The sequence below is a fragment of the Panthera pardus genome, unplaced genomic scaffold, assembly GCF_024362965.1.
Source record: "Panthera pardus isolate Hobbes unplaced genomic scaffold, ASM2436296v1 HiC_scaffold_16, whole genome shotgun sequence".
In the NCBI taxonomy this organism is placed as follows: Eukaryota; Metazoa; Chordata; class Mammalia; order Carnivora; family Felidae; genus Panthera; species Panthera pardus.
Window position 1 is genome coordinate 5,687,473 of NW_026526721.1, and position 26,903 is coordinate 5,714,375.

Sequence of the window (26,903 nt, forward strand, 5' to 3'; positions counted from 1 at the left end):
CAACAACAAACCTTGAGGATGCACATTGACATACCCAGGGCTCAGCTTTTGATCGAAGAGAGAGACACAATGGAGACCATCGGTAAGGTGCCCTGTTTGTGGTTTCACACAGTGTGGCTTCTATGGCCATGCCCTCTCAGCCAAAATCCCGTAAGTTACAGGAATGTCTTGAGGGCCACGCAAGCAAAGTTAGAAGACAGTTCATTGTTACCGAGGAGAATAATAAATACCAGCAAATGGGGGTTGGGAGAAAGGAGCTTACACATACCTCAGAGGTCACCTAAAACAGAAGTTCCCCAACTTTGATCCGTGTTGGATCTTTCTTGGGGAGACTATTGGTGCCTCTCCAAAGAACAAACACCTGCAAACAAATAAACCTAGAAGGGCCATGCACGAAAGCCCCATCTTGGAAGTCCACTCAGTGCCTTCTTCTGCTCCAATAAGGCCTCCACTAAAGAAAATGTCCAAACTCTACTTAGCACTTAACACACAATGGTCTTTGTACAGACTGTCTTTTCTCTATCCCTCAGCACCCCGTAGACACCCTGGAATGGGTTCCTTCACAGTGCTTTGGGAAATTCCCAGGTCCCCGTTTCACAATCACAAATCAGACAACTGGAGAGCTTTTGTGGCTGGTTTTCTCAGAACCCTGCTGTCTTGACTTCTTCCAGCCCTTTCCATTCGAAGTCTGCCATCCCACACTGCCTTCCAACACAGTGCTATTTATTCCAGAATCAGAGACTTTGTATTTCCACTGCAAGGATGATCAGAAGAATAGCTAACATCTACTGAGGCCTCTCTAATGTCACATACTTGTAAAAGCACTTTATGGATGTAATCTCATTTAACCCTCAATCAACATAGGAGAAAGGCACTCCTTTATAACTGGGGCATCGAGAGTTTCTATAGCTTCCAGGTCACATAGACAGGAGTAGAACCCGTGCCCGGCCACCAGCTTAGCCTTCTGTAACTGTCACCACCTACTTCCATATCAACAAGCTACTTCCCAGAACGCCTCACCTTTAAAGTATCCCTCAGCTTTCCAGTAGCCATGGAAACAGACCCAGAGGCAGGTCACCCAGTCTGCCCCTTTGCAAACTTCGCTCTGTTTGTTCTGGGCCATGTTCACTGGCACTTGGTCCCAGGGCAACTCTATCCTGTGGTTTGGCTAAGACTACCCAACTCCTGGAACCTATTCTAGGAAGCTCCTGCCAGAAAAACAGTGGTAAATGGCCAGATGGGCAGAACATCTATGCTATTCCTTACCCCCTCCCTGCTTGATTATGTTCTAATAGACTTACAGTCTCCTAAATTCTAAGGCCTGGGATGCTCTTGCTGGATTTAAGTTTGGTCCAGGCATCATAGCACTTGGGGAAGGTTGGTAAAGCCCAGTGTGGCCCTTGATCAACCAAATTCAGTTAAATACCACCCATGTTGTATGAGGAATCACTACTCATCCTAAAATACCCGAGATTTTATTAGCTAGCTCACATCAGGACAAAGCACCCTGCCTTGTTTTTGATAATCTTTACTTTTCAGTAGTAGAGCTGAAATCTCTTTTATTGAACTCAATAGGTTGGGCATTGAAACCAAAATTTCCTTTGAAACGTGAGTTCAAAAATCAAAATGTACTTCCTTTGACCTTATAATATACTTACAACATTTGGTAAATGTTCCTCATCAGACTTCTCAATCATTGTACCCATGGTGGTTAAAATAGATAGGTAGTCGTTACTGGCCTAACACCAGAGAAGGGTCTGCCCACCATTTGCAAACAGAGCAAAGTTTGCAAAGGGGCAGACTGGGCAACTTGCCTCTGGGTCTGTTTCCATGGCTACTGGAAAGCTGTACTACCCACCTTTAGCCAGAGATGTGTCATAGTCTTCATGGGATCATCTATCGCCAAGAGTCGTTTATCTCCTGGTGATGCCTGACAGTTGGTGGATGGCACTTGCTAATTATTGGGAAGTAGAAATGTGATGCTTTAAAACACGCCGGGGTCTGACTACCAGCATCCAATACAAAAGTGCCATTAATTTCTAGCCAGAATGAATGGTTAACCTCACAAACTGATAGGCACCTGAAATTTCCCATTAGAAGTTTGTAGCTTATCCCCGCAGATAATCTGCAGGGCTCTTAGCAGGGCTCCATGTTAGAGACCATAACATGTCAGTGTTATTAATGAAAAATGAGTGTAGCTGTCAGGCTTCTGATGCCAGGTCCAATTGTAGGAACCTATTTCTGTAGAAAGGCCACCTCAGTTGAGGGCCGGATGAAGTCTGTGGCACGACCCCCACGCCGAGCCCAGGCTCCTGCCGCAGGACCCACCCATGCTGTATCACACGCTGTGATGCCAGCAGACATCCTGGCAAGGTTTCCTCTATTTCCCTGCCAAGAAATTTTATTCTAACTTCAAGAGGCTTTCCTCTCCTGCCAGAGCCTGAGTAATTGGATTTTGCAAGGTTCATTCTGTTCAGAGCCTTTTTTGGGCACAGAAGTCTAGCTGTGTTGTTTATGACTTCCACGTCACCGCTCCGTGTCCAGGCACGCTCTAGCGTGGTCCCAGCTGACTGATAAACTCATATGAACAGCATCCCGGGCTGCGGTGCTTGAAAATGTATGAATATATCCATATATCCTAAGGGAAGTTTCCCTTGGAGTAAAAAAGCTCTTAAGAAAGCGTGAAAAGTATCACAACAAAGTAATGAAAAATGTTGAGGCAACCGAATAATGACACGCAGCTCAACCAACTGCTTCCTTTCCAAGCCCTAGAATGCTCCAGACTCATCTGAACCAGGGCTCCTCCTTGTCTAACCTTCAAATGCCAATTGGGCTTGGAAATCTGACAAGTGAGTCATTCTGAAAAGTCAATTAAAGGATATTCTAGGGTAATTAAAGCTCAGAAGAGGTGGGAAGAAAAGGAACGTAGCTCAGAACCTTTAAAACAGAGGAATCCATAAATTCTGAAGACCAGCCCTTGTCTTCCCCTCCCCTCACCCCAACCCCAAACATTGGCCAGGTTCGGCGTGAGAGCCACCCAAGTGTAGACAGCCTCAGCAGTGTTTTTCCAGTACTGAAAACAGGGCTTGTTTTTGATGGCAACCTCATCACTGGTGGTGTCACCATCTCTGGTGACATCTCGGGTGAGCCTTTGGCAAACACGTAAATCCCAAACTCTGTCCAACAGGTGGTTCCGACAAGCCTCCCCAAACGAGTGTTTGTTTGGTAAGAAGACCCTTCTGTGTGGTCACCCTCTTTCATTCATGCTTCGAAAGCCAGCTCCTAAAGATAATCTATATTTAGCGTTCGACAGTGATTCCAATACAGGGCTTGAATTTGGGGGTTGTTTCTGCTCCTTTAGATGAGGTGATAATTGTTGCCATGAGCAATCACACAAGGAGCTAGGGGAGAGAAGGCAGGGGAGCAGTTTAAAGGGGTAAACATGTCTGGTTTCCTGTGTTCCTGCTGTTCTGCAGACGATCGCTCCACGGTCCTGTTAACGGATGCTGACTTTGGGGAGGCGGCCAAACAGAAGTCTCTGACGGTGACACACACAGTGCACTATCAGTCAGTGTCACAGGCCACCGGGCCCCTCGTGGATGTGTCGGACGCGCGGCCGGGAACGAGTAAGTGGTCCGACAATACAAACTGTGTGGGTGGTACCGATGCTGAGAAGATCCTGACGCTCTGTCCCTGTCCAACGAAAGCAGGGCTCGTTGGCCCTGTGCCTACGAAACAAATACGTACGATAATATCTCTAATTGGGGCATGGGAGTTTTTACTGTTTGATCTAAGCTGGCGTTCAAACTATGTCACTGGAGGCCAATAACCCTTGGTGTCGATTCACTATCAAAGTGCCAGAAATTTCAGGTCAAGGTAATTTTTTTTTTTGATTTGGACGATGCGGGAACGGGGAAAAGTAATTAACATCAGTGAGTATCCACTCTGCGCCAGGATTAGGATAAGTAGGTTATGGCAAGTGTGTTATCTGTAAGGCAGCCCTGCAAGGTGCCTGCTTAGAATAGATATGAATAGATACGATAGCCGCTATGTTACAGATAAGAACGTGGACTCTCAGAGCAGTTAGGTAAACAGCCTGACATTGTACACACAATGTGTAGGGAAGCCAGGGTTTCACTGCGGATCTGTCCGTCCCTGGAGTTTATGTTTTCTCCTGAACACACTATTTGAGAAAAACTATAGTTCTGGCAAATCCGGGGATTATATTTGACTTAGTTATTAATATCTGCATTCATAATATACAGGAATTAATTACTGCAATGAAATTAAATACCCTAATATGTAGCTAGAGCTTATTAGACATTCTTATTCCTTCATAATTGAAATTGTTTCTAAATCTCTTTAAGAGACTGAGAAATTGATGTCCCGATTATTATCTTTCGGAAGCTTTGATGTCTAACTTTTAATCTCTAATCGCTCTGCAAAAATTTACATTCTCGGAGTGTTATAATTAGGAAAATAAATAATATAATGATAAAAGCTGTTATTCATACATTCTGACTTGTAAAGCATTTGTGAAATGTACTGATATCATGAAGCAAACCAGGTGATTCCTAAATAACTTTGTAATATGCAAGAAAACAGTTTCAGCTGTTACTGAAATTCATTTCAAAAACTGTCCTCAAGAACAGGCTGAAGAAATCTTCTGTTTCCCCCTTTCGTCTAGCCTCACCCCTTCCTTCCTTGATGACATCAGCACACACTGAAGACATGAATGGGCCATGAGTGGGAATTAACTTTGCTTGGGGGGGTGTGAGTGAGAGCTTTGCTTTAGAAAGTGCTTCATAGTCCTTGACCCTCTCTCTGGCTATTGGCTTTCCCATCATGATCTGCCTGGTCCAGCTTCTGGATGCTTCAGGACACGGCACTGATGGATTTCTGAGACACTTATTGCTATTCAGTGAGGGAAGAATTACAGACCCAGGGGGACTGAAATGGAAGGATCCTTGACCTCAGAATTCCCTCAGCCCAGTCAGCGTGGAAGCTAATGGAGACATTGGCAGGAAAATAGGCAAGAGGCAGAGAAAACATGACAGATGCCCAGATAGTGGTTCCCAACCTTTCGTGTGCATCAGAATCACCCAGGGTGCCTGTTCAAAATACCCATTCCAGAACTCCATCTCCAAAGATTCTGATCCACTTGGTCTAGGGTGGGGCCCAGGAATCTGCATTGTAACAGACATCCTGGGTCATTCTGATGCTGATTGTCTGGAGCCCTCACAGAAAAATACTTCCCCAAGTGTTAGACGTGGGTCCCTGCCACTTAGCACAGGGGGACAGGACCTCTCAAGCTTGCCACTCTCATAGCCCGTGACTTCTTTCTGCCAGGTAAAATGAGCGAGCTTCCCCACCTTCCTTTCAGTGTTCAACTAGCAGAGGAATGCACAAAGGCCAGTCATAATAGGAAGGAAACAGTCACACTAAAGCACTGGGAGCATCCCAACTGCATGATCACCACCACCACCTCCCCAACTAATGGAAATATTGATTCAGTGACATTCCAAATATCAACAGAGGTGTGAATGTTGGTCATAAGCAGAAGCGATAACCAGCAAGAGGCAAGTGGCAGGGCCAGAGGCACATGGAAGGGGAGTGTCCGAGTGTCTCATACCTATAATGCTGTAAGCATAGTTGGGGAACTTTAAGGATTCCTGCATTCAGACTCAAAAATATTTATTAAGGTTTTACTTTCCATATGGCCCAGTGATGGGGGTACATCATGAGATGCAAAAAGGCATTCATTTCATCTCAGTAGAGGAATTGGACATTAACCAGGAAACTCAAGCATTTTTCATTTACCTATAAGGACTAGGACTAGGACGTGATGGTGAGTGGGGGGAGGGGGGGCCGTGTGGGGATGATGGGAGGGGCTACTTCAGATCCAACTCTGGGAAGATCCGTCACGGAGTTGAAAATCTGAGTCCAGGCCCGGAGCTGGCCTGCCAGGCAGGGGAAACAAGAGGCAATGGCTCCTAAGGCATGTTGGGGCAGCAGCATCACTGGAATGCCATGGGCAACAGGGAGGAGCCAGAGGAAAGAGCCAGCCTGGTCGCCAGGTCTCCTGGTCTAGCCTCATGAGTTTGCACTCCACTCTGCAAGTGTTGGGATGAGTTGGCAGAGTTCAGTCTGATGATCACATCACACTGAAGCATCCACAGCTTACAGAACGATGCTTCTTTCGCTTGTGACGAGCTTCATCCAGTAATGTTTACAAACATTAAGCAAATCTACTCAACGTCATGCATCAGTCTCTAGTTCAAAAGGAAAACACAGAACTATTCATGTACCATCTGCACCACATTCTCTACTAGGGATCATTTTTTCATTAAATGTTCCCTCTGGAACCATATTACGAGGCCCTAAGAGCCTCCCATTTCCCATTTTGAAGTGGAAACAGTGGGTGACTGGCCCCCCAGCAGATGAGCCCCAGCAGAAGTCTGAAGCTGGGAGCTTTGTGAAGCCCGGTTCACTGCTTGTGTCCTGCACCCCAGAGCTTGTCACCTGTGCCCGGTGGTTCACCTGTGTCATCTCAGATCCCGTGCGGCAGTCTCTGCACACTGCAGTTTGGCACATTTGCAGAGGCCGATTTATGATCTATTTCCTCGACTGCAAAAGACACTATTACTCTGTTCTAATTATACTAGGACTGTGTCACCATTGTGGGAATTCTTTAGTTATAAGTAGAGCATCTACAATATGTTGTCTGCACATTATAATGGCTGCATGATGGAAGTTGTGTTTCTAGGCATTTTGTTTAGTTTTCCAGAGTTGCAACAAAGATTCATTATGAGGATAGGAGAAATCACAACAATTGACTGTTGAGCTCTCCAGCCGGTGAAAATAGATGCCCTGGCTGTATCTGCAGCTCTGTTCGCTTCCCTGTCGCTCCTGTGGATGAGGGTACACTTGAAAGTGGGGGTCTGATGGTGTCCGTGTCTGTGTCCGCAACCCCCCCCAACTCCAGCCACAAGGTCTGACACATGGTAGGCACTCAATAAATAGATTTAAATATCAACCAACTGCCAAGTTCTGAAATCCGAGTAGAAGGGGTGGAAAAGAAAGGATGTTCAGCATTTTAAATAAACAGGACTCGGGAAGTCCATTTGGCCCCTTTCTTTGTTCTCCATTCCCTGGAGATCCTGAGGAGATCCATTTCCTAAGATGTCCTGAGACATCTAACCGGCTAAGTGTCTGTTTGCTAGATGATCAGATGTTTGTAAGTATGTACACAGTCTCTCTCCAGCTCACTTTGTGGAGACTTACCAATGAGATCATCACAGGAGAACTTAAATTAACTTTCTTACTCAAAAGATGTGCAAGGATACAAAGACACGTGAAATGATATGTGTTCGACTTGGTCCAGGTTTTTGGGTCATTTGAACCTGGAAGTCATCCCTTGGTTCACCATCCACCCATCTGGGCCGAGAGCATGTACAAGCGCCCTTGGTGCATGAAAGGGCTAGACCAGGAATGAGTGGGAGCTCCTGTCCTCACCAGCTCTACTTTTCAGCTCTTTTCTGAAGCATGGGGAACTCTCCAGCAACTGGCTTTATGATGTTCAATGGGTATTTTTTTTTCTGCCAAACCTTCTCTAAATTGAGTTTCAAGCCTTCCTGATCAACCTACCAAATGTCCCTCCACCCTCTTCCCAACAAACAGAATGTGTTCCAATCCTTACCAAGTGTTTGGCACTCAGGAATCGTGGGCCAGGCCCCAAGATCTACAAGGCCCCATCACCACCATGTCTCACAACAGCCCTGCGGGTGGGTGAGATGATAACCCCACTGTCAGAGATGAGGGAAGTGGGCACGTCTGATGAGCTCACAGCCAGCGAGTAGTAAAACTGAGTCAAAGGCAGACAACTTAACTCCAAAGCTCCTCCTCAACTGCTCCGCGTTGCTGTTGAGTGGAGACCATGATTCCCAGGGGATATCTACGGACTGAGTAGACTTCCATATCTACATAAGAAGAGTTTACAACATGGATGGAATCTTTTTTTGTTTAGACTTTGAAAGCACATGCACACTCCATCCATCACCCGGAATGGTACTAGACATCGTCCTGCAGGAAAATACCTGATGGGGTGAGGAGTGTGCCATGTGTAATGAGCCCTTGATAAATACTTGTTCGTTATGCAATGGGAATGTTCAGGCCTCCACAGCATCATCACCATGTGAAGCTGAGCCCACGGCACCTACAAGATAGGACTGGGAATAGCAGGGAATAAAAACAGATTAATACCTAGATCACAGTACACATGACATGTTTTATAACCCTATTATCCCCCAAATCCTCTCTTATCCTGAATTCAGGATGATTAAAATAATTTGATTCAATGGGCAGAAAAGCTTAATTTAGGTTTAGACCCAGTGTTCAAAAGCCAAGAGTTATTTGTATCACTTACCTTCTAATTTGTTGGCTGTTTAGCAAGCATGATGGCTCATCACTAAGTTTTATTTATATTAGAATGTTGGGGAGCCAAATAAAATGCTTTCCATGCAAGGACAGTAAATCTCAATGTGTATTTCCTTAGTAGCTTAGCTGGTAAGACCTACAAAGAAGGTTACCAAGTGGAATCCAAGTCAGATTTTTATTTTAGCTGCTATCATAGGAGTTATCATACAGAAGAGTTCAATTGAGGTACAAAACAGCTCCCAAAACCTGATTATTTTTAAAAAATGTGTCAACTACCTCAATATTCTACCAACTGAGATCATTTTGCCTCTAGGAGGCTTGCTTAGAGCAGGACAGAACTGCAAGCTGTGGTTCAAGGAAAGTAATACCATGACCTATATTCCCAACATTATCAGGCCATTGGTAAAACTGTCCTCATCTAGAAGGAAAAAAAAGGATAATGAACAAAATTAACTTAAAAAGAGTTCTAGCTTTGAATAGAGACTGATATGCATAACTTGACCATGGAATTTTCCACATAGGGAGATCTCAGTGAGAAAGGGGTAAGGTCCTGCCCCACTATGGGTGGGCAGGCTTGGTGGGAGGAAACACGGCAGGGGGAGAGGGATAGGAGTGAGGAGAGTACGTCCTTGAAGTGAGAAGATCAAACTGACATCCCCGCCCCTGCCCAAGCATCCATGCCAGGAGTAAATCTGATCCACGGCTGTCTTTGCAAGAAACTGAAAGAGGAATAAAAATGTGAATCCTCAAATCTTATGTAAGGGACTGGGTACTTTTCTGGAAAAGATTCATTAGCATTTAAATAACAAGCCCCATTTATCGAAGCTCTCCCTATGAAGTCCATAGTACCTGGAAGATATTTAGCCTCCTACCCGTGAGAATGTTTTTCTGTCTCTTTGAGGACCTCTCTCCTAGCATTTCAGTGGAGAAAATCCAATTATCATTCATACCTTGCTGTCCAGAGAGCTTGGTGCTCGAGCATAACACATTTACATTCTAATCAAGGCAAAAAAAAAAATATCTTCCAATAAAGTCTTCTGTGGAATTTTGCAAGTAAGTGATGAAATGTGTCTTAAAATCAATGCCCCAAAGAATATGCACCAAGACGAAGCATTTTGATGACCCAGGAAATCTTAAAATATATCGATTTGGCTGCCATCTTAATGCTTGTCTCCAGCATTGTAGAATGATGGATTAGGTTCAAAGCCCAATAACTATAATTTTCCAAAAAGAAGAAAATCTTCCATTTAAAAAGAAAGTTATTTCACTACATTCAATTGTCTGCCTCCCATGATCCAACATGGCATTACACACAAGCCAGTGTCATGGCGGACACTGTATTAGACACTTAGATGTCCAGCATGAGGACATGTGTGGTCAAGTGACGGGCAATCTCTGAACCAAAACATGGAGTCTTGGGCTCCATTTTTACCACTTAATAGCTGTGTCACTTTTCCTCTCTGAGCTTCCATTGTCTCATCCATAAAGTGACCCTGGGCTGAGTGTATCCATCCAGGGGCCTATGTGTACTGGAGATCATCATGGGCTCTGTGAATGGACCGAAGGATGAACATCCTTACCCCTACCCTGGAGCAACTTCCAGGCCCATGAAAACACATAAGTAAGTCACTGTAACAATGCCAAGGAATGGCCCCCTCGGCGTTGATCTTCTGACACTGCCTCATTAGGGTTGAGCAGTAAATATAGACTGTTGTGTTTAAAAGTCTCCAGGACATTTTGAAATATAACTGCATAAAATTCCTTTTTTAGAAGCAGAGAATTCAGTGGTGTAAAAGGCCCATCTAGGACCTTATGTTGCCTATAGGCCAGAGCCCAAGAAAAGGTAACTGAGCCTCTCTATTCCCTATTCCACAGGGTTCTAGAAAAGACAGTGTTGCTTGTCCACTCCAGTGTCCCCCCCAAAGAGCTGAACTAAGAACTCTGTCCACTCATTGACCTGCTGTCTTTGGTTCCAGATTTAGAGAAAATGAAACCAATCTGGTGCCAGCCTCTGTATATGTAAATCTCTGGTTTTAAGGAAGGCAGACATATGAAATCCAGATACCCATTAACCGTGTGTTCTCCACATTGAATGACCCACATCTTTGACAAAGTTCAATTCCGTTGAAGACATAGGTTACCAAAGGCAAAAGACTAAGTGAGTATTAGGACAAGAGGGTATCACCATCTCGGTCTAGGAACTTGAAATTTAGTTGATGAGTAAAACAGCCCTGATCAAGGCAATGAGTAAATATAAAACCACAATAACACAGGAGATGCCTGGAGCTGCTGTAACAACATACCACAAACCGGGTGGCTGAAAAGAACAGAAATCTGTTGTCTTCTGGGAGCCAGAAGTCCAAATTCAAGATGTCAACATGCTCCTTCTGAAACCTGTCAAGAAAGATCCTTCCTTGCCTCTTCCTAGTTTCTGGTAGTTGCTGCTGACAGTCTTTGGTATTCCTTGGCTTGTAGCCCCAGCACCTCAATCTCTACTTCCATTGTTCCGTGGCATTCTCCTCTCCTGTTCTTATAAGGACACTAGTCCTGTTAGATTAAAGGACTACCCTGGTACAGTCTGACTTTATCTTGACTAATGACATCTACAGTGACCCTATTTCCAAGTAAGGTCACATTCTGAGGTACTAGGGGTTAGGATGCGGACATACCTTTTGAGGGGACATGAGTCAACCCATAACAACACCTTAAGGTAGGAGAACCATTAAAAAACAGACCACGTTAGAGCATATTTGGCCACGCGTGGAAGATGGTGGCTATTCTCTGGAAGTTTAAGTGATGTGCGTTGAGCCACGAAAACATTAAGGGCCAAGAAAAAGGTTTGAATCCATAATTCCTGAGTCCAAATCTAACATTCTTTACCCCACAGGACTTTTTAGAGTGCTTAAGTATCACATAAATGTCTCAGACCACAAGAGAAAGGAAATGAATCCTCTAGACAAAAACAGAAGGAAAGGCTTCCAGGATGCATGAGTCTTACAGGGGCGTCTTAAGGCTGGTGGGGGTGGGGGGGCAGGGGAAGAACCACCCTCAACACTTTGATCACAACTGATCATACTCCTAGAGACTAAGACATACATTGTTCTTGGCCTCTTCACAGATCCTACCACCAGGAGGAATGCCAAGGCAGGACCCACAGCAAGAAACCGGTATGCCAGCCAGTGGACCCTCAACAGACCCCACCCCACCATTTCAGCACACACCCTCACCACAGACTGGAGGCTGCCGACGCCCAGGGCTGCGGGATCAATGGACAAGGAGAGTGACAGTTACAGTGTCAGCCCCTCACAAGACACAGGTAGGGGTCTGCACGCCTCCTCCTCAACCCTGGGGACGGGCACAGCCCTCAGATAGCCTTCAAAGGCTCCTCCTTATGCTCTTTCAAGGCCACTTTCAAATTGTTAGGCTGTTTTTTAACCAGTATTAATACAACCATGCAGCATTGATGATATCCAGGGCCTGGTGATTTCTGCAGGGCAAAACCAACAGGCATCTCAGATGTCCTGAATCTCAGACTCATGCTGTCCTCTCCTTTGAGTTCCTACCCCACTGAGAGAAACACAGATACTTTAAAATGCTCACCCAAACTGTTGCAGTAGGTTCTGAATATACTCTGAGGGCACGTGACCCGCTACCATCTCTCGGTTTAAGACGTTGCACTGGAGGTGTCATGGCAAGGTCATGGCACCCTCTATAGGGAACATGGGCTGATCCTTTTGACAATTCAACAGGGGTTGATTATAAGGTAAGTCATCCAGTCTGTGCCATCAACCACCAAGATTTCACTTCTGAGAGAAGACAGGACCTAAGAATAGCGCTCGGTTGCCCCAGCCCCCAACCTTAACTCTAGAAAAGAAATTATATCTAAACCTAATAGCTGTAGGAAATTTGAATACTCATTTTCTTTTGTTCTGGCTGATATACTTCAAAAATAATGTTCCAAAGGTGGAGTGTTACCCTGTGCATTTATTTTTATGGCTGTTATTTCTCTTAGAAGAGTCTCAGAGTTGCACAGAGGTGATTCAAAACTTTTTCGTGTGTAAAATACAGATTCCTCTGGCCAAGATGCACCTCCTTTTGTCCTGGGGGTTTCCTGGGCCCCACAAAGGGTGGCAGTCACAAAGGATGAGTCCAAGGGATCAGGGGCCATTCTTCCCACTGGCCAGTTTCGTGCAGAATCACGGCTTCGTTTCTAACCACTGCCGTGTCTTCCTCGCAAGCTGAACTGCAGAGCTCAAATCATTCGTGTCAATTAAAGTCCCTGCAGAACAGAGTGATCCACAAGTCAGAGCAGGGGGTGGACACGGCCATTCATTTACACGACACTCCCAATCATCTTAACTAAACGCAGAATTTTTTAAGCATTGCTGATTGACGCGCGTGTCCCAGGCTGGGAGCATCTGACTAACGCGACTGAGCTGAAACAAAGCTTCTGAGCCCGCTTTACTGAGACGTAAAACACAGGCCCCACGGTGACCGAGGCAGTTCTAATGACCCAGGACCCTGCCGGCGTGTACCATGATCTGGGAGAAACAGCCACAAGCCAGAGAAGGCCATCCAGTCGGTGCGACCGTAAAGCAATAATTTATCCGTCTCGTTCTCTCTTTTTACGCTATAGATCGAGCGCGAAGCAGCATGGTCTCCACAGAAAGTGCCTCCTCCACTTATGAAGAACTGGCCAGGGCCTACGAGCACGCCAAGATGGAAGAGCAACTGAGGCACGCCAAGTTCACCATCACAGAGTGCTTCATATCAGACACATCATCTGAACAGTTGACGGCAGGGACAAACGAGTACACGGACAGTCTGACCTCCAGCACCCCTTCAGAATCGGGGATCTGCAGGTTCACTGCATCCCCCCCCAAACCTCAGGATGGAGGTCGAGTGATGAACATGGCGGTTCCAAAGGCACATCGGCCAGGTGAGAAAAGAAATGCACGGACCACTGTTTAGGAGACTTGTCTTCCTGATTCGCTCTCGTCTGCTAGGAAAGCCCATCCTGGTGTTTGGACTCGATGCTCCGTTTGTAGGTTGCCGTGTAATGAACCACCCCAGAGCTTATTGGTTTGCAACAGTGACCATCGCTCATTTTGTGTATAAATCTGAAATGTAGTCAGGGCTTGGTGGGGCAGCCCATCTCTGTTCCAGTGGTGTCAGCTGGGCAGGCTCACTTAGGTCTGGAGGAGCCCTTCCCAAATGGCCATGTGTAGGATTCTCCACCAGGTGGCTTGGGCTTCTTCGTGTCATGGCAGCTCGGCTCTAAAGCAAGTGTCCCAACAGGCAAACAGTGGACGTAGCTGGTCTCTTAAGGCGGGGCCTGGAAAATGACACATCATTTCCGCCACGTTCTGTTGTTCAAGCAGTCAGAAAGCCCAAGGAGCCCCAATGGGAGAGAAGGAGATCCCACTATGTGAGGAGAGGAGGCTCAAACGCAGGGGGCTTGTGTTGTAAAGCTGCTGTACTTAAGGCTTTCAGAAGGAGAGAGGTCTTACCAGGGGGCCGGTGCTTGGGCCTTGGTTTCATTGAGTTACCCAAAGTGACAGTAACTGGCTAGGGTTTGGTCACCCACTCGTTCAGTCTTTGTCTTGAGCACATGAGAGGGGTCTGGGTGTGTGGATGGCAGCTCTGAGCCCTAAGGCCTACAGGGCCCGGCAGATCATGTACATAAGTGAAGAGAATGGAGACCAAGGGAAAAGGGGAATGGTGCAGGCGGAAAATTTAAGAGTTCACAGGCTATCTAGAGGGAAGAGACTCCAGCGTGTTCCCACCAACTAATCCCCAGTGGAAATGGGGGGTTAGTATGAGTGACTTTCTCAAGAGAAGCCAGAAAGCTTGGTTTTATACGGAGACCCACAGTTTTCAAGTGTTGGGCCAGATACTTGCAAACCATTATATGGGGCAAATAGACACATCTTTAGATGGAATCCGGCCATGGCAGCCAGTTGTACTCGTCATCTGAAGAATCCCTTTTTCTTCTTCACCCTGAAATAGCTGCCTGTAGACTTTCCTTTGTGGACGGCCTCTCCATTCTTGTTGAATCCAGTTTTATTTCTCCTTTTCCCATTTTCTGAACCTCTCTACTAGTCCTATTTCAAAAATTTATCTTCACTTTTAAATTACTGCAATTCCCTTGGGTTTTATGGCATATAGCCCAGCTGAAATGAGCCTTATAAATGCATAAAAATATATAAAAATAAGAATTGTCTAGCCAGCAACTAATCTTCCAAACTGAGTCAAGATTCATGCCAGCTTACAATAAAGAATGATGGCTTCATTTATTTTCATTCTGTCGACCTCCTCAGGGAGAAGATGAGCTGTGATTTGTGGGTGTTTTTATTTCCAGCATTTTTCGTTGTTGGCATTTATTTGCAAGGCAAATGCGATAAAAACATAAGCTCTTTATGGCTGTAAAGCCTGAGAGTGAGGAAGATAGGAGAGGAGAAAATGTGCCTCTGGACATGTTTAACCTTGGTAGCCTTCAGTTGCTGTCTCTATAAAATGGGCATTGACGTGGGTGCCTACCGTATGGGGTTTGTGTAAAACGAGTGTGGCATAATTTGGGTAAAGTGGTTAGTTAGCAGTTGTTTCTCTTGTTGCTTTGTTGAGGGATTCTCGTGGTGACTCCAGCGTGGTCTCCAGATGTGCGGCTGGCTCCTCTCCTCCCTCCCTCTTTTGTTGGTCTCCCTTCCGTGGCCACTGAGGGCCTCAAAAGCATCCACCTTATTTGCATATCACCCAGTCACTACGTGACGCTTCCATCGGCAACCATATTCCCTTGCGTACAAGAGCTCCTGGGTGACATGATGCTCCTATATGTGCAAGCTTTGAATTAATTAAAGGCTTGGGTTTCTTTTTGATGTCTTGTTTGAACAGAAGTTCAAAAAAGTTTGCACTTCTGTTATGACATTGTTGCTTGGATCCATCAGAACAATCGAAAGATCACAACGAGGTCAGGTAGTAGAGTCTTAAAATGCTCTTTAGACTAAAATGAGTTTATAACTTTAGGTAGGAGTAATGTTTCAAGTCAGCACAAGTCCTCACGTCCACAAACTTTGCTTTGTCCACCCTAGATGACTGTATTATTATTGAATATTTCTGAGGCTTTTAGGAAAGCCTTTCAGTTGTGTCTTTATAAGGAGACTACATTCAACACCAGGCACCAACCCCAAGGTTACAATTTATCACTCTGCTGACTGGAGGCTGCCTCAAAATCATCAGTTCCTTGACTGCTTTCAAACCTCATTCCTACCTGTGTTCCCGTGGTTCTAGATGGTATCAGTCAGTGTCAGCAAAGCCTCCCCAGTCTCTGCCCATCTTTCCCCTCGCCTTCGTGTCTTCTCGGGACCCAAAGCTTTTAAATGCAAATCAAGTCAGGGTCAAGTTAAATCAACTTGGCCAGATCCTGGCTCCAGGAAGACAGAAGACATGTCTTAATTGCCTCCAAACTTCTCTCCCAGCGTGTAGCAGATAATCTGGCCGCATAGTCAGAAATATCTTGAATGACTTAATGGCACTGAATATATGCTCCCTCCCACCCCTGTATGTGACACCTATGGTAGGTGCTTAAAGATATGGAATGAAAGCAGATCTCTGTGATACACAATCACATAGCTGTTATGATGACAAAACTCACCAATTGGCTAAGATATTACAATTACTAGAACTTGTTAGTAAAAAGAACATTTTAGTCCACCCCCTCTTCCAGCCTAACTTTAAATAAAGTGATTTATTTTCTGTTCTTGCTCTTGACAAGTGGAAAGGAAGTCTCTTCCACAGAAGGGGAGCCCCCCATGCAATGTGAAGGCTCTCACACATGGCAAACATCAGACTCTAGCTTTCGATGTTCAATAGTACTTGAACTCTGCATTTACTGAATTTTTAGGATGTTTATATTTTATGTAAAATGCCAGTTGTGCTATTGTTTTATTTTCTGCAATAAGGGATGGTTATTTCCGTCTTTAAAAACAAAAGACAAGCCAAACTCTATCTTCCTCTGAGAAACAGCTGGAAAGTTTAACAGCTTCTTTCCCTCTTGGTCAAGGCAACTTCCAATACTTTGATTACAGTAGCTGTTCTTGGGTTCGGGTAGCATCCTGAGCCAGTTTCTAACGTTCTTGAATTACTGCTCCTCCTTTATTCATGAGATTTATCCTCATGCCATCAAGAAATGCCATTGCACGAAGCTACTAAAATCCATTTAAAGGTTCGCATAGGCAACCCAATGCATCCTGGCCTCGGGAGCATCTGGAGAAGGGTTGGTCCATTTAGATCTCTGCTCTCACACTCTGGGACCCCAGCCTTAAATATATACCCATCAGCCCCTCCCGTGATGAATGCACTTGAGGTTTTCCAGCCGGAAGTGGCCACTGCCTGCTGTTGACTTGTTGGTTCTCTGAACAACCAGTTACGTGAAGCAGTCTGGGGGCTTCAGTGTTCGGATCCATCTATGCCCTCCTGGATGTGTGCATTTATCCAAAGAGAAGAGCATGGGCGAGAGGTGCTTACCTGAAGGGCAAGCCATCCTCTGCTCCCTTGGCGACCTCCAAAGAAGGTTTCTCTTCCTGCTCTCAGCTACTGCGATCGTGCTGTCTCCCCTCCGAAGCCCACGTGGTTCTCGTGCTGGCTCTTGATTCAGAATTACACTCCAGAGAGAGCTTCACTGCCCCAAATCCCCCTCTTCAGCCTCATTCTACCTCCGTCTCCCTCGCCCTCTGAGGACGTGGCTCTGCTCGGGGCAGGTCACCTGGTGCAGACTCCCTCCTCCTGACCCAGGGTGCCACACAGTTCCTCTCAAGCAGTTCTGCCTCCCACCTCCCCTAATCCCTCTGGGTTGAGCGGCTGGGGCCCCGTGCCTCAGACTTGCATCGTTCTCTTTTTTGCACTCGTTAAAATTAGATTTTCAAGTTTCGATCACGAATGTTATTCTAAGAGCTATGGAAAGGGTCTCCTTTCAAGTGCAAGTATCTCTGATATTCCCACACGCTCACACACCCTGCACCCGTGCGTGGTTCTGGCCTCCATCCTTCTAGAGATGTCCCTGACCCTTCTCTCCCGGCCTCTCAGCCTCCTTTTTCCCGTCAGCATGTATTTTTTGAGTGCTCACTCAGTAAGTGGCCCCACTTCCAGAGCTGGAGATACGATGATAGACGAAACCCACAAACACCCCGTCTTAAGGCAACTTGCATTCCTGGAGGTGGAGACAGACACTATTCAAGTAAGCAAATAATACAGCTTCAGATGGTGGGGAGTTCTGGGAAGGGAAGTAACTGGGGAAAGGGACAAAGCCTGGCAGGGGTCAGGAGTTGGGGAGAATGGTCAAGGAAGGCTTCTGGGAGCAGTGAGACGTGAGCTGAGATCTAAATGGTGGCTGGGGCAAAGAAAGCCTGACAGACACCATAAAGGGACAGCGGTCCAGGCAGAGGGAAGTGCAAAGGAAGGAGACTGGAATGAGCTTCACATTCACCTCGTGGAACAAGACTTTGCTCTGAGCTGACAAACTCTCGAATGCTCCCATAGTATTTATAGTTAGAAGGACCCTGGGGCCATTAGCAACACCTCTGAATATTGCTGTACACCCTTGCCCTGGATAGACCTAAATATTCCAACGAGCTCTTCCTGGCTCCCTGCTGGGAAACCAATGTCTTTGATGTGCATTTGTGATTTTGTCTTCTTAAGGACTGACTTGTTATTTTAGTGTGACGTCTCCAGAACACAGGAAGTGATGGTGGACTTGTTCTGAGGGGCTCACCTTTTGCACTGGCCTCCTCCCTTTCCTGCCACTAGTTCTAGGTGCCCAGGCTTTCCCATCCTTCCAAGGGCTCTTGCGTGTTTATCGTAGGTGCTGCCGTCATTATCTGTCCTCCAGTTCCTAAGTGTGCATTCTTTTGTTCTGACTGCCTGTTCTCAGACTCCGAGACCTTTAGCTCAGTTTTTCTTGGCTGGCTTATTGGGATTCAGCTTGGGTTGCTTAGGAGCCAGCCCACAGGTAGTACAAGGTAAGGAGGAGACCCGTGCCTGACAACGTGTGAGGGAGAGGCAGGAGGCCCACCTGTGTCCTGCTGAGCGGCCAGAACGAAGGTTCTAGATTCCAGTGCCATGGATGACAGGCAAAAAGTTTTGCCACAGTGCAAGTCTGGCATCTCCAGAAAGACACAAATGTTTTACACTCATTTATGCAACCCATATTTATTGGATATCTTCTCTATAAAAAGATACCGCACCGGGTATTATCCTAAGACATAAAAGTGTTAACATATTAAACCAACACTTCCCACAGTCTCCTTATTTTATCAGAATAGCATGTAGTATAATAAACAGCAGACAAAGAAACCTGAAGACACAAGGCAGATAAATGAGGAGATCCAAGAAACAAGGTCCAAATCCAGCCTATGGAAGACAGGGACCCCCCCCCCACACACACACACATACACACACACACACACACACACCCACACACACACACACAAGTGAGATGCCATGATAAGCCAGGAGCAACTCAAAGGTGCTGGGAATATACAAAAATGTAAGAAGACAGCAAAGTCCTGTGTGGACACAGCTGGCCCCAACTTCTAACGTATCTTATATCCCAAACTTGGAAGCAACAAATTCAAGTGATACAGTCAATCCTCTCATGTTGAAATCCCTTGTGTGGTTGCCCATTGCTCTCAGGATAAAGACTCATGGGGCTTTGAGAAGCCAGTCCCGTCTTCCTCACCCATCAAGACCCCTGCTTTCTGGGCTCCTCAACTCCACAAATGTCTGTTTCCTCTGCCTAGAATCCTCTCACGTCTGGATTAACTCAGTCCTCCTGTGGGATGATTCAGGGCACACGGGTCTGCCAGCCCCCTGGGGGAGCAGGTGTAAGACTCCAACCGGGCCACCCTCTCAGTAGTCCCCAGCGTGTGGGTCCTTGTGGATCTTTTGTGGGAGCTGGAGCTTCCTTGAATCTCATGGCCCCCTCCTCACCGGGTGCTCCAAACACCCTGCTCAGTGGTCCTGACCTTGCCCAAATGCTGGGGCAAGGTCCTGTTTTTTATTCAGAACTACTTGATTTCAGAGGAATCGTAAGCAGCAACAAACTCAAAGCCCCGCTTCATACCTCAGTGTAGTTTTTAAAGTTCACCAGTGAGTAGGAAGATCGCAGGATTGATGAGCTCTTAAAAATGCATGAAGCCTCCTAAGTACAAGCCAAGAATGGTAACAGAATCAGCACACACAGGCCTCCACTATCGGCCTCACATTATTTATTTAGGGGTTTTCCTGCTTGCCTTTTGGGAGCGAAGATTCATTTACCAAGAGAGGTTCATTTACAAGTTTTCATTACCTTGCTTCAGCATTAATATTAAACTCAAAAAGTGTTAGATCTCGTTTGGCTCCACAGTGGGCAGACTCCAAGCTCACCCTTTGTAAGTAGCTCTTTGATGTTGTAGCATCATTACAAGCCTGATCTGTGTGGTTCTTGGTGAAAGTGCTGGAAGCATTCTTTGCTTCTTACCTTTGCATCAATACCCAGCCCCATCCAAGCATAGAGATGAAGCCTTGTTAGAAATTGATGAAAGTTCCTTTGTATTTGGCCCCAGAGGACAGCCAAGCCCCCCGGGACTCTGGTTCACTTTCATTCCCAGAGAATTTGTTGCGAGAGCATCCGCGTGCTCTCTTAGGTGCATGGAGGGGGAAGAGGGCTATTGCAGTGCGAATTGGAATCGTAGCCTCCCCAAAATGCATTTGTTTGTTTCATACTTACCCCCGGATTCCTGATACAGATGTGCTTACCTAGTGTCCACAGGTGAGATAGTGAAGAGCATAAGGAAGGCTTAAAGATGCCCTTAGAACTCACCGTGCCCCCTTCTCTTGACTACAGATAAGATGCAAACACCAAAAGGGTCACAGCACCGTTTCGAGGCAAAGGCAAGAATTTTGCGTGAAACCCAGAAGTTGCTAGCTCATGCTCTTACCCCATCCTAATCTCCCACTGCATCGGGCCACCTCAGAGGCAGACCCCGTGGCCACTGTTGCATGAGAACCGTCCCTCACTCTCTCCCAAGAACCGAGGTCATAACTCCTTGTGGACCAGTAGAAGCTGAGCAGTGAAATCCCTTATTCTGATTGAGTTAAATGGTTTTCAGATAAAATTAAAGCAAAATGAGGGTCCACTTGGAATTGTGAACTTTGGCCCCTTTAAACTATGGTTTCTCAACAGCACAATGAGCCCTGGAAGCAGGGTCACTTTTTCTGGCGGGGGATGAAGGGGAGGGGTTGTCCTGTGCTTTGTAGGGTTTTAAGCAGCATCCTGAGCCTATGTGCAGCCACCTCCCAACTGTGACATCCAAATAGTCTTCAGACATGGCCTCCTGCTTCCTGAGGGGTAGAATCACTCTTTGCTGAGAACCACTGATCTAAACTCTAGACGTTTCCTTCCCTAGTGTGGGGTATGCCAAATGGCTGGAAGCATCGCCCGAGAATAGATTCATGGAAGGCACATCATTATAGATTTTCTGAATCAATGCATTCTTGCTCTTTTTCCATATCGATTTTGCCATCCTTCTTCCAAAGCTGAAGTGTATTCAAACTGTGTGTGCGTCTGAGTATCCTGAGAAAGTTCGGGAAGTTTTGCTTTCCCGATAGGAGGGAGCGTCTCCTGGCTTCAGATAAGTGACACAGGTTCACTAGAGCCGTTTTCGCAAGGCTGGGCCAACCATGGCTGGAAGCCCCCTTGGGGGTGATGGCAGGCTCTGAGTATGCCATGCACCTGCTGGGGGGTATGGGGCCGTCAGAGGGTCTGTGCTGGTTCACGACTGGCATCAGTAAGCGAGGTGGTTAGGGACAGAGGGAGAAATCAATGCCACTCGTTCAGTGTGAACTTTCAGAGAGACTAGTGGTGCCGAAGGTCCCAGGAGCAGTGACAGGAAAATGAGGAATGGACCGTTATGTCAACAATAAGGCATAACATTGAACAAGGGCTGCGCCACCCCCTCCCCCCTAGTCCCTGGAGGTGGATGTCTCAGGGGCACAGGAGGGACAGCCTGTGATCTGGAGTTTGCAGGCTGAGGAAGTATGCAGAGGCCCGGAGGTAGGTGGGTATGGCCAGGAGAGGGGACAGGGCCATACCCTCACCTGTGATCTGCACGCTGGGGGCCCATGTGGCCGTGTCCTCCTCCACTCCTCTGCTGCATCCCATCTGCTATGGCTCTTTGTCTCCCATTTTCATCCCCTGCCCAAGTTCTCTGTCTCGTGTTTCTTCCCTCTGCTTCCCTCTGTGTGTGTGTGTGTGTGTGTGTGTGTGTGTGTGTGTTTCCATCGCTCATTCCACCTCTGTTCTCTCCATCTTTGTCTCTGTCTCTCTCTGATCGCTCTCTGATCTCTCCATCTCTCTCTCTCTCCGCTCTCTCAGCCCCGTTCCCCCCACTCACCCCACCCTGACCACCCGTGTCAACCCCTCTGACTGCGGTCCGGTCCGGCACCTGAGCCCCTAAGCTCAGCCCGTCAGAGCACCTTTTCCCAGGTGTCCGGACCCCTCCACCCCCACCCTCACCCCACGTCTCCCACACAAGGGCCGGGCCTGAGGAGCAGGGCACAGTGGGGAGACTGCTTACAACACACAAATGCATGAATTAAAACCCACAAAAATCAGTGGGCAGAGTGTGCCCCAAAGTTCCACTTGGGACTCTTCCCCCATCACCGTGTTTGCATTCATGCTGGGTTTGGGAAAGTAGCTAACAGGATCTAACTAACTAGGAAAGTGCTAGAAATGCAGGCCGTTATGGAAGTAGGGCAGAAGGAAGACGTGGAAGGCGGCTTCGGGGCCCCCATATCCTTTCCCTTCCAGCCACCAGTATGTGAGCCCGGGTCCTTCTACCTGTCCCTTCTCCTGTGCATTTCCACTTCTCCTTCGGTGGCAGCTTCTCCCCAGGGCTTCCTCCCCTCTGTGTGTCGCACACACACACGTACACACACACTCACACATGCATACACACATACACGAGCACAGACACACACATAATCACATGAACACATGCATACACACATGCACACACATGCACATAAACACATGCACACTTACACTCACATGCACACACATACACACACACATATACACACAAACACATATGCACCCACCCGCACACACAGACCCATGCACCCACATAGATACACGCACACACACGCATACACACAAACATGCACACACAGTTACACACAAGCACACACACACATCCACACATATAACACACGCATGCCCACGCACCCCACTTTCCTTGCCGTCTGTGCGCTGGTCACTGCCTTGCGTGTCGCTGCCACCCCTGCCCCCTCCTACCCCCGCACTATTTCACCCCTTCCCTCTGCTCTTTACTTCTTGGAGAAGAGGGTCCACATGAGGGAAACAAAACGAGAAGGAGAAAGAGGGAAAGAGGAGGGGTAAGGCGGAGTAAAGCAAAGAGGAGGAGTTTAAGTAACAAGTGATTGAATCCTCCTGAAAATAGAGGCAAACCCCACTGAAACTGGTTTTACTGGAAACAGCGCTAAAGCCACACTTCGGCTCCACAGTGGGTTGACACGCACAAGGATGCCAAGGGCCACGCGTGCCTGACGGAGGTGACTGTAGACTTGAGCTTCTCCGGGATCACTGGTCTTCTCACACGTGTGGGATGACTCCAGAGGGTTCTGGTGGGTTCTTGTCAGGGCGTATTGCTCCACAGAACATTAGAGAAGATTCAGCGGCTGGGGGTGGGTCAGTTGGGGAGGCTGGAGTGTGAGGGGCTCAAAGACCTGCTCGCTGTGGAGACAGATGCCTTCAAAGAGGCTCTGCTCCCCGCTGAAGGAGATCCAGCCCATCCCAGACAAGATTTAAGGACATCTGTGTGAGTGTCCTGTGGCCGCCATAGCAAAGTACCACGGACTGGGCGGCTCAGAACAACACAGATTTGTGCTGTCACAGTTCTGGGAAGGCAGAATTCCAAAATCGTTGTCAGCAGGCATGTGCTCCCTCCAGGAACTCCAGGGGAGAACCGCTTCCTTGCTGCCTCCAGCTGCTGGGGGCTGCAGGTGCTCCCTGGCTTGGGGCAGCACCTCTCCACCCCTCCTCCCCTCTTCACATGGCTCCTCCCTCTTCTCTTGTCTCCAGTCTCCCTCTGCCTTTCCCTAGAAGGACACCTGTCCCCAAACTTGGCACCCACCCCAAGTCCTGATGACTTCATCTCCAGATCCTTAACTTAATTACATAAATGAAGACTTTCTCCAAGCAAAGTCACGCTCACAGATTCTGAGGGCTGGGACATGGACATATCTCGGGGAGTAGGGGGTGGGCACTAACCAACCCACTGAAGACAGAAGCCAAGGTAGAAAGAAGAGTTCCCAGCTCATTCCCCTGGCAGGTCTCCAGGCCATTAACTTCAGACCTTCTAAGAAGGGAGATGTCTGATAGTAAAGCCGTTTCACGTGCATTATCTAATGAAATCCCCACCACCACTCCGTGTGGTGGATTCTGCGAGTACCCCCATTTTATGAGTGAGGAGACTGAGCCCAGATTAAATGCAGGCAACATCTTCCAGACCTCTGCTCCTAAATCTCTCAGGGAAACAAGCAGGCGGAGGGCAGGACGCTAAGAAAAGCGGGTGTGCCCCTATCCAGATTGTCAGCATCGTCAACCCATATTCAGGTTTTCCAGTCCCCTTGTCTCTCGCTGGAGTGATGAGTGCATGAGTTCTCTCGGATCTGCAGGCATCTGAAGAACATAGAAGACGGAAGGGTGCAAGAACTCAGTCTCCCTAGGGGTACTTGGATTGGCACGTGGGGTGGGATTTTAATGGACATAAAGTGCCTTTAATAAACACAGCTCACCGATTACTTGGGTGCTTTCTTCCTCATAAGGGCGTGAATTATTAAGAAAGCTCATTTGCAGTATTCACACTGTCAAAAGGGCTAATTAGAGCATCGTACAACTTAATAAAGCTTTGCTGAAAAGTGGATCGCTCAGAGACACTGGATAGTCACAGAGAGTTGTCAGACCTTCAGTAGGAAAGCGCCGGCAGCCTTCGTACACAAAGATGTGGGGGCTGGGCTCTTTCCGTTACTAAGGATTTGCAATTCTCCCCCACCTTTCTCAGCTACCCCAACCCTCTGATCACGAAATCGAACGTGAGCCCTTGCAGGCAGAAAGCAGCTATCATGGCTTTGTCTTTTGATTTCAAACACATTTGTTCTACCTCATCTAGGACCTGAGCACCCTGCAATCCAGCTGGGACCAAGAAACTACTGCTTTGCAAAGGGCTTAATAAGTCCTGTTCATTCAGTGGGGACTTAGCGGGATAGAGAGCCATTCCCGAATCTGTCGCAACACTTTGCAAATATGCCACGGGTTCAAGATTCAGTTGGATCTCAGAAACAGCACGAGGCATTCTTGACCTACATTTTCAAATCACCCTGGGGGTAAAGGAATGCCACGTTTTCTTAAGTCTGAGAACAAAATGACAAAAGAATAATAGTCATGTAAATAAATAAACGAGCAAATGAATATAATGGGCTTATTCAACTCTCAAGAATAAAGATGGGTCACTGCTTTTAGGAAATGGGATGTGTAAACACCCACCCACACCGTCCTTCCCTTTCACCATGAGGCCACCCTCCATTCAGAAGCCAGGATCCTTGGGCCCTTTTCTAGCTCACTGTTCTATTCCCTCTTATATTCCATGGACATCCTCTGAGCTCAGACCATCACCATGCCTCCCGCACCTGAACATCCTCCTGTCTGGCATCCTGGCTCGAGGACAGCACACCCCAGCCCGCTTTCAAACCAGAACTGCCCACCCACCCAGTGTGCCATGGAGAGGTTACAAGTGAGCCAAAACAGTGAGCCCTCGGCCCCCAGATGGCCGGGAAGAGCCCCCCGCATTCATCCCAGCTGGTTGCTGCACAAACACTCCTTGTCTGTGTGCGTCCTGGAGAAAGAAAGACCCGAAGCCCTGGGCTAACCAATGAGCATTACCTTTTCCTTGGCATCGCTGCCTCCCTCCTCAAGCCCTGTGCTCCCCCCAGTGCTTCCAGTCACCACCCACGGGGTAAGGTGTATCACACACTTTGTACCTGGGGCGCGCTGTCGCCTTTGACGTATGTTTTTCTTTCCATGGTGGGATTTTGAAGGATCTCGTTACCTCTCTTTCTCCTGCTGAAGCATGACACTTAAGAGCCTAAGCCAAGGTGCCCTAGAAAAGCCAGTGGGACGCCTGGTGGGACGGGTGTCAGGACAATTCCACCTGCTTTTGTAGTGAGCTCTGACAAGGGGTCCTGCAAAGCAGTGGCGAGGTCCAGGGACATCTCCGGCTCTAAACGCTGAACGACACTAGGCACCTGCTTAGCAGATGAGGAAGCCAACTAACCACTCTGTGTTTCCTTCCAGGTGACCTCATACATTTGCCTCCATACCTTAGAATGGACTTTTTGTTAAACCGAAGCGGTGCCAGCACCAGCAGGGACCTGAGTTTAGGGCAAGCGTGCTTGGAACCTCAGAAAAGTCGGACCCTGAAGCGACCCACGGTCCTTGAACCGATCCCCATGGAGGCGTCCTCCTCCACGTCCTCCACGAGAGAGGGACAGCAGTGGCAACAAGGGGCTGTGGCCACATTACCTCAGCGAGAGGGAGCAGAGCTGGGACAGGCAGCTAAGATGAGCAGCTCCCAAGAATCCCTGCTTGACTCTCGGGGCCATTTGAAAGGAAACAATCCCTACGCAAAATCCTACACCCTGGTATAACAAATAGCATGACTGGACAGCAGTTGTAAATACAATTTAAAAAATTCAATCAAAGCTACCTTTTTTTTACGGAATTCCAATATTTATAATTAAAGAAAATTGCCAAAATATATTAAAAAAAAAGAGAAAATACTGAAACCACAGACAGTGCAAAGACTCTCCTGCTTTTTTTCTGTCTGAGTGTGAGCTCCATCTGCCTGGGCATCTGATTTTTTGGGAAAGAAGTCCAGTTTTATGATCTTCACGGGCTATTGCATTTTTACTGATTTTCTACAAAGTGCATGGGGGACTAATTAAACCTTCTGACTGGAAGTTCTATCACACAAGATTTAAGAACGAAAACAGGAAAAAAAATTTACCCTCTTTGTGAATTTAAAAGGAACCTTGATTTGGGGGCAGGGGGGGAGACTTCGGTCATGTTTGCACACCTTTCTTTCCCATTAGAAACTGGGTCCTCAATTTGACCTCCTTCTGTTGTTAATTAGGATGAGTGCCGTCAGTGAAGGGGTTAGGGGGGAATCAATTTGATTTTCTTTTTTTCTTTCTGTTTATTTTTTAATTTAATGAGACACTCTTTGCATTTTGTCTAAGCGAAATAAAAAAGGAAAGGTTGTCTGCCTTTATTTCGGTGTCTACCTCTCTTGTCTCCTACTGATCGCTGGGTCCTCCTTCCTCTTGACTCTCATGTTTGCAAACACCAGGACTGA

At 47.1% G+C, this 26,903-nt stretch overlaps 1 protein-coding gene across 1 annotated transcript; it reads left to right on the forward strand.

Annotated features, from left to right (window-relative positions):
• Positions 1-5,009: 5,009 nt before the first annotated feature.
• On the forward strand, positions 5,010-26,819 carry LOC128777225 (cell adhesion molecule DSCAM-like). The gene is made up of 4 exons (XM_053903061.1): positions 5,010-5,349; positions 11,555-11,752; positions 13,073-13,375; positions 25,844-26,819. Exons 2-4 carry the CDS (start codon positions 11,704-11,706, stop codon positions 26,194-26,196), a joined length of 705 nt encoding a protein of 234 aa, XP_053759036.1. The 5' UTR covers positions 5,010-5,349; positions 11,555-11,703; the 3' UTR covers positions 26,197-26,819.
• The last annotated feature ends 84 nt before the right edge of the window (positions 26,820-26,903 follow it).